Raw genomic sequence first — 14,104 nt, 5'->3', positions numbered from 1 at the left:
AAAAACACACACACACACACATGATGTGTATACAGTTCTTAGGATCGTGCTGAGCACATAGGAAGTGCCCAATAAAAGTTAGCAGTCGTCGCTATTTCAGTCAGCACCTACAGTCCCTGGAGACAATTTGGGAGCTCAACATTCCTGGGAAAGAAAAGAGATGGCTTTCATTCTTTCGGCCCTGTCCAGGAGAGAAGGGTCATTGCTCCACACTTCAGTGCCTCTGTGCCCCATCGCGGTTCCTTCCCTGACGATGACCGAGTTCCGAAGGCCCCTTATCACTTTCAGCCAGTTCTCATTGAGGTGTCTTCCATGGTGGGGGCCTGAAGCACATATGGGCGGAGTCCATACTCCAAGAGGAGCCTCACCTCGCTCCGTTCCCATTTGGCTCCGGCCGGTAGACACTCCGCACAGCTCCAAAGCTTAATTGCATTCTGCTTGTATGTTGCCAAACACTAAAACCTTGTTGTTGGATTTAAGTGTTTTGGGAAATGGGCTGTGTTATTTCACTGATGGAGGCTTGAAAAGTTGGAACTGCTGAATGAGCTGCCAGAACGGATGTTGGTCTTCAGTTGGCCCACCTGTGCTTATCAGGGAGGGCTTGTTGAAACGTTCCTTGTAAGCTCTGCAAATTAATTTGGAAGATGTTCTGTTCCTGCAGTGGTATGCGTTGACACAGAGTAGACTCTCAATGACTATTTTAAATATATCATGAATTATTTAAGACATCAAAAGTGTAATAACAGCAAACACTTAAATCATGGTTACGCTACACCAGACAGTGTTTTAAGCATACCACATCTACTAACTCAAGGGGTCATAATCTGTGCTGCACATCGGAATTACCTGAATAACTTTTAAAAGTCCTGATGCTCAGGCCACACCCTACACCAATGAAATCAGGATCTTGGGGCACTGGGAATTTAAAAATAACTCCCCACGTGGTTTGAATGTGCAGTGAGGTATGAGAATCAGTGAATGAACTCATTGCATCCACTTACCTGAATCCTATGAGGTAGGTGCTGTTACTACTCATAATGTACTATTGATGAAGCTGAGGCACAGCAGACTTGTTCAGTGCTGTGTCCAAGGGTACACAGCTGGCACATGTCAGAGCCCAGTTCGGAACCAGGCTCTTTGGTCTGAGTCCATCTCTTAATCCTACTGCACTCCAGCCACCCACAACGCCATAGCCTGTAACACAGGTCTGCTCATCCGCTCTCTTCTTTTCTCTTCTTTGGCGAGTTTTCTGGAAATGCAAAACAACATTAGCTTGAAGAAGGGGAGGGAAATGAATCTGCTTTATGTAATCAGTGGTTCATGAAATAATAAAGTATAAATAAAATGTTTGTAAATGAGATCACATTTCAGATGCCTTAGAATTGCTGGATATGTAATGGAGTATTCTTACGAGTTCTGGTACAAAGAAGAAAGAACATCAAATTTATTGTTTTTGTACATTCTCCTTTCTCTCCATTTGGGACTGCTCTCAAGTGAGATACTGCTGCTGTTTTATTTTTATTTTTTTATTTTTAAAAATTTATATATTTATTTTGAGGGAGGAAAGGCAGAGAAAAAGGGGGGGGAGAGACAGTGAGAGCACGTGCACACAAGTGGGGGAGGGGCAGAGAGAGAGAGAGAGAGAGAGTCCCAAGCAGGCTCTGAACTGTCAGTTGGACACTTAACCAACTGAGCCACTCAGGTGCTCCTCTGCTACTGTTTTAGCAAAGTGGATGATGGTGTCTCTGTGCCACCCCAAATAAAAAAAAATTGCTCAGGGATAGATTATTTGCTTCTCTGATCCTCTGAAGCATCAAACCTCTTTGTTATCATGGCTGACAGAGATAATTAGAATGTGCTCAGAAGAGCCACTTTGTGGGAGTAACTAGAAAACATTGCAGAGCGTTGTTCCATGCTCTGTAATTTGGGTTCTTGACCTTCTGACTTCCTGGTAGTCTTGAACTGGGACTTGGGGAGAAAAAACAACTCTATGTAAAGTTAAGCTTCCTAATTGAACAGGTTGGGTCCATTGTTTCTCTTGGCAACCTCGGTTTCACTGGGAGAGAATCCAGAAAGCTAAGGAGGAGGGAGATGACGAGTTAATCAGGAAAGCATTTGTCTGGGGCCAGTTAGTGCACGTTCAGGTAGCAAATCTCCCAGTACCTGAGAGCATCACTGGGGTACAGAGATGGCAGTGCCCATTTCACCGGGCATACTTGATGTTCTAGAAATAATATGGCAGGCATTAAAGAGGAAGCATTGAAAAAACCAAACTCATAGATACAGAGTGGTTGTCAGAGGTGGGGTGGGGTGAGGGAATTGGGCAAAGGTTGTCAAATGGTACAAACTTCCAGTTGTAAGGTAAATAAGCATATAATGTGTAGCATGATAATTAATAATACCATAATATGTATTTGCAAGTTGCTAAGAGAGTAGATCTTAAAAGTCCTTATTACCAGAAAAAAATCATAAATATGTATGGGGATGTTATATGTTATATATAGGCCAAGTATACCTCAATTTGAAAAAAAATAATTAAAACTAGGGGGAAAAAGAAGAGGCATAGTAGTTTATATTGGAAATAAGGTTGAGGTATGAGAAGACAATGAAGCCATACTTAACCTCTTTGTATTGTGGAACTCTCATTTCCTCTTGGGTTTCCTGGCTTGACTGATCCCAGACACATGGTGCCATTCTTGGTATAGGCTGAGTTAAGTTTCCAGAGCTAATCCATATCTCAATTACCAGTAATGCTTAAAATACACTTTAGCTAAGATAACTACAAATATAAATTCCAGTATTTTCTTCTGCTCCCTAATGGATTGTCTTGTGCACCATCACTTTCCCCACCCACCCCACTTGGGAGACCACTGAGCTAGGAAATCCACTTACCCAGCACTTTTTTCACAGTGATAGATAACATGAGGGTTGGCTCTGATAACAGTCCCCACCTTGCATTTGTTTCATGGTCTTTTAAATCCAAATTGGCACTTTCACACCTGCTGCAAAGCTGAGTGATAAAACATCTGTGTTCCTAGTCTTTCCCATTTCTTTTGATTGATGTTGTGGGTTTAACTGGAGGTTTTCTCTTAGCTTTACCTGCATGATATATCTGATGTTAGTCTTTCCCCTCCTTTTCTGCCAGTCCTGCGAGGAGAGGCCCTTCCTCAGGGCATCTAGGATTTGGTTAGGCTTGCTCAGAGATCTCTTTTCTCTCTCCTTTTGCATTCATTGGATCTTCTTGTTGCAAGTGAAGGAAACCGAATTGAATCTGGCTTATGCAGAAAAGAGAACTTGTTGGTCCCTGCAATTAAACATTCCAAGGTGGCTAGAACCAGGTGTTCAAATGAGGTGGCCGAGATTTGGCATTCCTCTTACTGCAACTCTCAGCTTGATTTTCCTCTCTTTGTGCTTCTGTATGTGGTAGCTCCAAGAAGCTCTAGGCTTAATTTCTCCTTATAGTCAACAATTCCAGAAGAAAGATCTTTGTTCTCACCAATTCCAGTGAAAGTTCTGGGATTGACTTTTATTGGATTACCTTGGGTGTCCTGTTTCTGAATCATTTGCTATGATCAGGTAAATGTAATGCTTGGATTGGTCGAGTCTTGGTCACATGTCTATAGCTGGCACCAGGGTTGAAGCTCTATACAATCCACAATGAATAAGAGTCTTCTGTGGGCAGGTACAAGCTATTCACATCTTCCATGTTTTTGAATGACTTTCCTTGACAGAGGCTAAATGTCAGTGTTGGAACAATATGGTCCTTTGCCTGGATTATAGATTTCTCCTTTCAAGGCAACTGTGATGCTAACTATGCAGATCTCACAGGCTAAGTACACCATCCCCAACAAGAATGCCCTCAAAATATCATCCACAAGTTCAGCAGTCCCCAGAAGTCACCTAATTTTCTGACCAACAAGCTACAATTTGGGAGTTCCCATAGCCCCTCAAGACACAATAATTTGCTAGAACTCACAGAACTCAGGAAAGTGTGGTAATTATGTTCAGTTTTATTATGAAGACTACAAATCAAGACCTTCCAAATTAAGAGTCTTGAAGGATGAGGTCTGGGAGAGTCCCAAATGTGAAGCTTCCGTGTCCTCAAGAAGCATCACCCTTTTGGCACATCAGTATATGATTACTGACAAGAGAGGCTCACTGGACCTCCAGGCACTCAGAATTTTTATTTGGGTTTATTATGTAAGCATGACTGATTGAATCACGGGCCCTGGGGGCTGAACCGGGTCTCTAGCCCTTGAGGACAGACTCATATCATATGACTCGAAGCCCTGGTACTCTAATCAGGCACTCTAATCACATGGTTAGTCTCTCCAATATGGCCAGCACCTGGTCTAAAACTATCTAGGGGCCCGTTGTGGGGCACCTCATTTGCATAAACTCAGGTGTGGTCCTGGGGGCTCCACATTAGTAACAAAATACTCCTATCATTTGGGAACTTCCAAGGGTTTAAAGGCTCCCTCCAGAGAACTGGGGATAAAGACCAGACAATTTCTTTTTTCATACAATGCTCTTCTATGTGGATCCAACTTCTTCCCATGTGTGGAGATTAACCACTGTCCACTCTTTCCTTCTGCTGTCACCAGAAGACTAGATGTTCTAGACTCAACATCAATTTCCAGCTGGAACTTAACAGCAACTCTGTCCCACAGCCCCATGTGAGGTCTCTTCTGGGCTCTCCCCCTACACCCTACTTTTCCCTATTCCCAGTCAAAGTATTTGGCCTTGGAGAAGTCCACCACTCTGTGTCTTATTTTCTTTCTTTTTTTTTTTAAACATTTTTTAAATGTTTTTTTTTTAAATTTATTTCTAGAAGAGAGAGAGACAGCATGAGCAGGGGAGGGTCAGAGACAGAGGGAGTCACAGACTGAAACAGGCTCCAGGCTCTGAGCTGGCAGTCAGCACAGAGCCCGACGCGGGGCTTGAACCCACGAACCGCGAGATCATGACCTAAGCGAAAGTCGGACGCTTAACCGACTAAGCCACCCAGGCGCCCTTGTGTCTTATTTTCTTTATTGGTAAAATGTGAATTGTGGATTGGTTTCAACTCAGCTGAGATGTTACTTATTCCAGGAAGCTTTCCCTACAAGACATTTTTGCCTTTTTCTGTGGCTAGCATCTGAATATCTCTCTCTCTCTCTGAATCTTCCACTTTATGAGGTGAATCTTTCTCCTATTATAAAAGATGAAAAGTCCAACTTTGCTTTCTCGGCCTTTCTGGCAGCTCGAATGTGATCATATGAGCTAGGCTTTGGCAATCAGAACATAAGTTCTTGGAGGCAACAATGTAAAGGCTCAGGGTTAACCTAGCCAGGGTCAGATTTTATTGCTTACGTCTAGTGACCGATACACCTTCCTTAACCTTGATGCACCTTCCTTGACTTGCCCAATTGGGGAGGTAGCTTTTGTGTGCTCCATTTGCACCATTTTCTCTGTCACCACCACTGTTGTTGTCATAGCTAACATGTATTGAGTTCTTACTATGGGCTGGAGGCTTTACGCATGTTGTCTTATTGATTCTTTGGTGGCATAGCCATTTTACAGATGATGTATGTAAAAGTGAAGATACCTCCTGAGGTCATGCAGCTAGTGAGAGCAGAAATCAGATATGAATTGTCTTCATCTGGCACCTGGATCTTCTCTCTTGACCATCCTGATATAGGGCCATCATTTAACTCTTCTGCATTTAAGCCTTCTGCATCTAACCCTGGAGGATAGAGTCTAGATGCCTCTATTTTTATACCTCTGACATCTCTTATGTGGCCTGCTAAATGAATACTTGAGCTTAAGTAGATGACCTGGTTAAAGTGCTCCATGAACATCAATGAGCTGTCCCCCTCACCTCTCACCCACCAAATTGCTGCTTTCCCTCCCTTCGCTCCTTTCTTCCAGTTGCTATCTCCCGGACTTGTTTTTCAATCAATGTGAATCATTCTCTACCTTCACATACCTGTTCCCATGAACACTTTCTTCAAATCAATGTGAATTTGAAAATTTGCCCCAGTTTCTAGTTTGTCTTTTTTACCTCAGTTCTTAGATTTGTTGGATTTGGGGAAAGAAAGTCCACTGATGCAGCATCATGTCCTCTAACCTCCAGTTGTTTGGTGAGAAGAATCTCACATTTTTCCTAAGAGTTTAAATCCTCAGAAAAGATTTTGGCATATAGTTAATTTCTCTGTTTGGAAGACTTGCTGCCTTTTTGTAGAGCCTCACATAACAAATCTGGATTCTCCCTGGCATGATGACACATTGCTCAAAAGAGTCAAAGACTTTCTCTGAAATTTGTGAAGAAAGGCATGTCATTCAGATTGCCACTAAAAGGGCAGATGTTGGTTAAGCGAGAAGAATGATGGCACTAATACGCCTAGTTTTTGTAACTGAGTGGTTTTAGCTGTAACAGAAAACCCAGACTCAACTACTAGAATAATGAGAGGCTGTATCATCTCACATTGCAAAAACCAAACTAACGTAATTGTCTCAGCTCTGCCCTCTATTGGCAGTAAGATGCCTCCAGGGGAGGAAAGACTGTTTTCCCCTGTGTCTTGTCTTTTAGAAGAAAGAGAAACCTTTTTCAGAAGCCTCCTTTTGCATCTCATTGATAAATCTCATAGGTCACATGATCATTCGTAAATCAATCCTGGCGTGAGGAATGGGATTACCAGTATGGATTTAGACCAATCAGGGTTTACCTTGATTCACATGGAGAGGAAGAGTACACTTGTGCAAAATTAGGACTCCTTTAGCAAAGGAAGAATGGGAACTGGCTGTTGGGTAGCATTAATACTAATGGATATAGTCCCAAAGGGCAAGTAGGGAAAACTTTTCATGGGAACATAGAAAATGGACTGGGAAAACGATGAGTGGAAAATATTTGCTGACTTTGGGTAGGTGATGGGAGAGCCTAAGTCTCTGCTGTTTAATAGTAAACTTGTCCCAAGCTCTGTGAAAGTATCGTTTTGTCACTTTTAAAAGTCTGAGGTAAATGGAATGCCTCAGCTCTACTCTCACCAACATGGTGAGCCGTGGTAGTGGAAGTGTGCTGGTTTTGCTTCAGTACACTAAACTTCTGGTTTATTTCTTATACCATTAGTCTCTAGCTCTGTCAGGATGGGTAGGTAATTTTGCATATCTGCCACATCATGAACATCCATATTTCCCAGAAGGCAGCAAATATCTGAGGAACCCTGATGTAGCTGACCCTGATAATGGCTTTTCTCATGTAATCCATCCATCCATCCATCCATCCATCCACCCATCCACCCATCCATCCAGCCATCCATCTACCCATTTATATACTCATCCATCCATCCACTCATCCATCATACATTTATTCATTCATCCACTCAACTATTTATCTACTCATCTATCATTCATCCATCCATCCATCCATCCATCCATTCACCCAACCATCCAACTACCCGTCTATCTACTCATCATTCATTCATTCATTCATTCATCCACCCACTCATCCATCTACCTATCTATCTACTCAACCATCCACCCATCTAACCATCCATCCATCTTACCGTCCTTCTATCCATCCATCCACCCAACCGTCTATCTACCTATGTATCTACTCAACCATCCATCTATCCATCCACCAGGAGTCCATAATGGGTGTTATGAATATATTGATGAATAAAGTGGATTCAATTCTTGCCCTCACAGACCTAAGTCTAGCTGGGGAGACAGGCAATAAACAAGCAAGCAAACAAACAAAAATTTGGGGAACCATTTTGACACTAGAACTGGAAGGATATTAGGACATTGTCCTCCCCACCCCCTTCTCCCCAGTGTGAGTGAATGTGGCTCCTGTGCTCAGTCTCCCAGGCTAATGAGGTGAAGAAAGTTTGAGGATCAGAGAGCCAGGTCCAAGTCTTAAGTTACTGGGAATGTCCTGTCTTTGAAATGTGGGTAAGATCTGCTTTGCACATCTCAGAGGATTGCTTTGAAGATCACAGAGTATTAATGGATGTGAACATCCTTTGACAGATGTAAATTTTTTTTTAATTTATTATCACTAAAGCTGTGGCTTTCATCAAAAGATGACCAAAATGAATCCCAACACAAAAGCCTCTATAAAAATAGAGAGGCAGTGAAATATAGTGAAAACAAACAATATCGCAAAATCTCAAGACAACCAGAATTTGAACTCTGGATCCATTGCTTGAAAGTATGTGACTAGGCAAGCCACTTTACTTTATTGAGTCTCCCCTTTTTTCATCTGTAAAATGAGAATAAGCACAATGCCAGTCTCCTAGGGTGATTACAAGGATTCAACCAGTGAATGCATAGGAATTAATGACAAAGTGCCTGGCCTACTCAGAAAATTATCACTTTTATTAAATTTTTACTTTACCCCATCTGCATATGGCTTCCCCTGGCTACCTCTGGGACCCAAAACAGGAAGACACTCAGCCATGTAGTGAGGCTCAGGGACTGAAAAGAGTAGTTTGGGGAGTGTTGTGGGAGTGGTTTTATTTTTTATTTGTTTAAAGTTTATTTTGAGAGACAGAAAGGGAGTGAGCAAGGAAAGGGCAGAGAGAGGGAGAGAGAGGAATCCCAAGCAGGCTCCGCACTGTCAGTGCAGAGCCCGATGTAGGTCTCGAACTCACAAACCATGAGATCCTGACCTGAGCCAAAACCAAGAGTCAGATGTTTAACTGACTGAGCCACGCAAGTGCCCCATGGGAGTGGTTTTAAAGTTAGCTTAGGCTGGGGCACCTGAGTGGCTCAGTTGGTTAAGCATACGACTTCGGCTCAGGTCATGATCTCACGGTTCGTGGGTTCGAGCCCCGTGTCGGGCTCTGTGCTGACTGCCAGCTCAGAGCCTGGAGCCTATTTCAGATTCTGTGTCTCCTTCTCTCTCTGACCCTCCCCTGTTCATGCTGTCTCTCTCTCTCTCAGAAATAAATAAAACATTAAAAAATTTTTAAAAATAGTTACCTTAGGCTTTCATTCCAGTATCACTCTTTCTAGTTGGTCATCTTTCTTGGTCCAGGTCCTTCCTGATCTGGGCCCCATGAACAATGACAGGGCAGGGTGGTGATGATAGTGCAATTGTTGGCTTCCATGGTATGAAACTCCAGCCACTTTCCTCCTTCATATGAAGGAAGAAGAAAATGAAGTGAAATCACCACCAACATAACTGAATGCAAAAGCCTTCGCATACAAGGCTTACTATTTCTGTTAAAAATAAAAAAGGGTCCACCCAAATTATGTAGCCTTGGGTAATTTCCTCAGCTTTTCTGCACCCCAGTTTCCTCTACTATAAGTATCAGAGTAATATGAGAGCTACTCTCAGGATAAACTAAGATTAACATGCAAGGCACTTAGAACAGTATCTGGCAGTATAGGAAGCACACAATAAATGCTACATTTTTATTTATTTATTTTTGGCTTGTATATGCACAGAGTAACTCTGGATGATACACAAGCTACTAGGCACAGTGAGATTGCCTTTCTACATGGGAGTGGGGTCTGAGGTCTGGAGGGGAAAGAAGTACTATCTTTGTACTTCTTTAGCGTATATCCTTTTAGCAGTGTTAGAATTTTTAACATATGCATACATTCCTTTCCCCCATTTCCTTAAGACATTTTTTAAATGTGTATTTATTTTTGAGAGAAAGAGAGAAACAGAGACTGAGCAGGGGAGGGGCAGAGAGAAAGGGAGACACAGAATCCAAAATAGGCTCCAGGCTCTGAGCTGTCAGCACAGAGCCCGACATGGGGCTCGAACTCACGAACCGTGAGATCATGACCTGAGCCGAAGTCGGATGCTTACCTGACTGAGCCACCCCCACTTTCCCCATTTCCTCAAGGAAATGTAAGATTCCCTAATTATTATTAACAGTGCAAAAAAAAAAACCCCACTTTTGTCTACATATTTACCATAGAATTTTCCCCAGCTCTACCTGTCTCAGGTTTTAGGGATAGTTAGAAAATTCCTCTTTCTTTCTTCATTTTATGCTCTAGCAGGGGGTCACTAAATTATAGCCTATGGCCCAATCTCAGTGTAGTCTGTTTTATATGACCTGCAGTATAAGAATGGTTTTTATATTTTTAAAGGGCCACACATATAAAAAGAATAGGCAACAGGTATTTACTTTCTGCTCCTTTACAGAAAAAGCTTCTGTAAAGGCACCTATGGTTTTAAAAACTCTCACAATAACCACAACAGCAGGACAGTGGATCCTGGTCACCTGGCAGAGGCTTGATGCGTACTAGGTGCCTAATTATGATTCCGATGAAGATGCGCACAGCACAGCTATTTCTCCCTGTGGCTCTTCTTTGAGCCTGTGAGCTGGGAGGTGATGTATTCCTTCCTCCTAGTCCCCAATCCATCTTAGCAACCAAATGTCTTCCTTGTTTGAGTAAATACTCCTTGTCTAAGCAGAGCCGTGTTGCTGCTGCTCTTAACACTTTTTGGCAGAGGGTTCCGAGCATGATGGGAGTGTAGTGTTAATATAGGCCACTAGATGGAGCCACAGCTCTGAGAACTAGGCTCAGAAAGAGGCCCACGGGAGGGCCCAGCGTCTTGTGATTTCAGCATCTCCCCCGCCCCAAACAGACATGTTCTGGACTTGGCTCTGCCATTACCAGCTGTGTGACTGTTGGCAGATGACTTTAAGGTGTGGTATCCTTACTATCCTTACTTGTAAAACGTGGATGAGAACAATGACCACCTAAGAGTGATACTGTGAGCATCAAATAAGCTATTACTGGTGTGCATTTTCTTATTCCCACACTGTGGAACGCACTGCAGCTGTAAGTAAATACAGTGCCAGGAAGCCCCTCCCGGAGAGCCGTTTCTTGGGTCTTATTCCTAAAGCAAGATTACTTTCGTGACCCCCTTGTCTCCTACAGTGAGGACTGGGGTCAGAGAGGGCAGCAGTGGAGGGGGCGAGGGAATTGAGTCGGCTGGACACTCTGGGGAGGCTTGATGTCATCGTCTGTAAAGCAGGTGAGCCTGGCCTTGCAGGATTGTGAAGGTGAAATGAGATAATCCATGTCGGCGTTTTCCACAGTGTCTGGAGCAAAGCAGTCCCTCAGTCAGTGCCAGGTTGTGCGTGGGCTGCTAGATGTCATTGTCAAGGCCTTCTGTGTCCTCTCCTCCCCTGGTCTCTTCTCCCACTTCCAGCATTAACCATCACGGCCCTGCGATGTTGCTGTCGTGTTTCTATCTCCACTGCACCCTCCCTCCTGACTTTCAGATCCTTCCACTTGATTATCCCACTCAATATGCTCAAAACAGAACATTCAGAACTTTCTTTTCTTCCTTTCCTCCTGGTACATTAAAGGCATCATCCTCCACCCAGAGATCTAAGCTGGAAAACCAGACATGATTCCTGACACCCTGCCTTCTGCCTGCCTGTAACTCACCACACCAAGTTCTGTTGATGCTTTTAGAGAAATTTCATTCCCCACTGCCACTGTTCTCCCGGCAATCACCGTGACAGCCTTATCTTAGCTCCCTGCTTCCTGCCTTGCCCTTACACGGTAGCCTTTTCTTTTTTCCTGAGAACAAATCTGATTATTCCACTGCTCAGAATCCTTCCTTGGCTCCGTATTGCGGGTAAGTTGGTCTTGACCTCATAACATGGCCTAGAAAGCATCTCCAGTGTCTCTACCTCCCTCCAGTTTCCCTTCTCCATTTCCCTACCCTGTCAACCTGATCTTATAGTTTAGCCAGACCTTGTTATTTTAGTTTCTCAAATGACATCAAGTTTGTTTTTGCCTCTAGGCCATTGTACAGGCTCTTCTCTGTACATGGGACATTCTTCCCTCCCACCTTGTCTGGCTTACCTTTCTCTATCTGGCTCCCACTCATCATACAGGTATAATCACCCTCTAGAAAGCCTTTCCTGACATCTCAGGTATGAGTTGAGACCCACCCCCTCCTGATACTCCCAGCTTAATGTTGAGAAATACACTGTAGCTCCAATGGTGGGAAGTGGAGACATTATCCTTCTCTACTTAACCAAGTTTTTGTGAGATTTAAATGATATTATTACGCAGGGGCACCTGGATGGCTCAGTTGGCTGAGCATCTGACTTCAGCTCAGGTCATGATCTCACGGTCTGGGAGCTCAAGACCCACACTGGTCTCGCTGCTGTCAGCTCAGAGCCTGGAGCCAGCTTTGGATTCTGTGTCTCCCTTTCTCTCTCTGCCCCTCCCCCGCTTGTGAGCTTGCTCTCTGTCTCTCCCTCAAAAATAAATAAACATTAAAAAAATGATATTATCAGGCAATATAATTTCCCCTAGCACTGGGGGCTTATTGCATGAGGAAAGCTCATATTTGGTCATTATTGGGATCTGCGTATCAGACCCAAATTCCACAGTTCCAACTCTTTACCAGCCAGACACCAAACATTCAGCTCCATTTTATTAACCAGAATTTGAGGAAGAGGAGTAAGGTAAAGGAATCTGGAAAGGGAGTGGGTAGAGTCAGGCTAGACCAATTGGGAACAGAGACTGAAAGTTTGAGGCTGGGGTGTGAGGTTGAGGGGAGTTTCCGCCTGGGAGTCTCTCCCTCTAGAATGTTGCCGGAAGCCAGTCTGTAGATGACCCTCATATATTCTAATGGGTATCCATGAGAGTAGGCAGGCAGGAAGAAAGAACACGGATAGGAAGCAGGGATACAGTGTAGTCTAGCCCTCCTCCACTGGGACAGCTGGTTGACCCAGGTCCAACTATGTCCGGAGACTGTAGGATCGGATGGAGATGTTGATCCGGTTCTGCAGCCAAGTGATATAATCCTCTTGAGACATATGGATGATGTGTTCACGTACAAACTGTGGGGAAAATACAGTGGCAACCTCAGATTTGGTCTGAAAGCTAGACTCCCTTTCCTGCTCCACCTCCAAGATCCTAGAATATGTGAGATTGAGGCTGGTGGCTCCAGAATGCCTTTAGCCATGCAGATATTCATAATGCCTAGAGCATCATGATAGGGGTTGTTCTCTCAAGAAAAGAACTCCTTTCCTGCTTCCTGGTTCAGCAGACTAATTTTAAGCCCTTTTTTTTTTTTTGCCACTGTTGACCCAGAGAAATTTGAGGAGAGCAGGAAAACCCAGCGGTCTTCATTTTTCTTTCTGTCCTACTTTAATATCTTTTTAAAAAGTCATTTGTCCTTATACTTTTTTTCGTTTGTAGACCTCTTTGAGAATTAATGATAACTTGCTTCCAGGAAAGGTTTAAGAGTTAGAGTTTCACATAGGTTCTAGGATTAAGAGACCCCCCACTTTCTGTGATGTTCTTAATGGGAGAGGAGCATGGTAAATTTTACTAGCCAGGGTGGTAAACTCACCTCAGAGAATGGGGGAGCCTCCATACCCCCTTTATCTTACCTACTCAGAGATTGCCTCTTCTATACCCCGATAGCTGGCAGGAGGCAAGTGGACCCCATAATTGGCAATTGGGGAGTGGAGAGTTACCCTTGAGTTACTTTTGGACTAGCCCACTGGTCCTTCCAGAAGGAGCTTCATAAGATGTGGGAGTAGAGTCTGGCCCTATGGATTTGTGCATAGGGTCATCCCACATCCCTGACTCTTCACCTTCACCCACATATAATCACCCAGGTCAGTCTGTGAGAGATCCAGTCTGGCATGAAAATGCCTAGAGGACTGAGAATTTCCACCATTGGAGTCTCATCTTTATCTTGAGACATTGAAAGCCCTGTTAAAATGTTCGTATGCCATTGGGTGAAATTAAGGAAGTGACTCTGTTTGTATTTATTAATATCTTAGGGTGGAATCCCTCCTTCTTTTCCTATCTGCTGATACCTTTTGATGCCCTAGGAATGTCTAAAGTGGGCAATGATGATAAAACTATCATTAAAACCCTTCAGTGGCTTCCCTGCATCCTCAAGATAAAGACCTAAATCCTTAACTTGACTTTCAAAAGTCTGCACAGACTGACCTCTCCAATACCCTTATAACCTTGCACCTCCTTGCTTGCTTCCTTCCCAACCCATTGACTGCCTAGGAGTCCCTCCCACAAGTCAAGTTCTGTTTCAGTTTACAAGTCACCTTCCCCACTCACGCTAGTTAAGATAGGTCTGCTATACATTTACCTTAAATCAGTG

General features: G+C 43.6%; 1 protein-coding gene across 3 annotated transcripts in view; it reads right to left on the bottom strand.

The window, feature by feature from the left end:
- Window positions 1–12,385: 12,385 nt before the first annotated feature.
- CCDC60 (coiled-coil domain containing 60) overlaps window positions 12,386–14,104 on the bottom strand; it is a 165,140-nt gene continuing 163,421 nt past the window's right edge. For all 3 annotated transcript variants that reach the window (XM_039246628.1, XM_039246807.1, XM_039246716.1), the window contains one exon: window positions 12,386–12,812. In XM_039246628.1, coding sequence (XP_039102559.1) covers window positions 12,711–12,812 — 102 coding nt within the window. In that variant the 3' untranslated portion in view covers window positions 12,386–12,710. The remainder of the gene's footprint in view (window positions 12,813–14,104) is intronic.

Source organism: Hyaena hyaena, unplaced genomic scaffold (assembly GCF_003009895.1).
Source record: "Hyaena hyaena isolate Hyena2069 unplaced genomic scaffold, ASM300989v1 scaffold_0, whole genome shotgun sequence".
Lineage (NCBI taxonomy): Eukaryota > Metazoa > Chordata > Mammalia > Carnivora > Hyaenidae > Hyaena > Hyaena hyaena.
The sequence above is the reverse complement of the archived record's forward strand: the minus strand, read 5'-3'. Positions and strand labels throughout refer to the sequence as shown.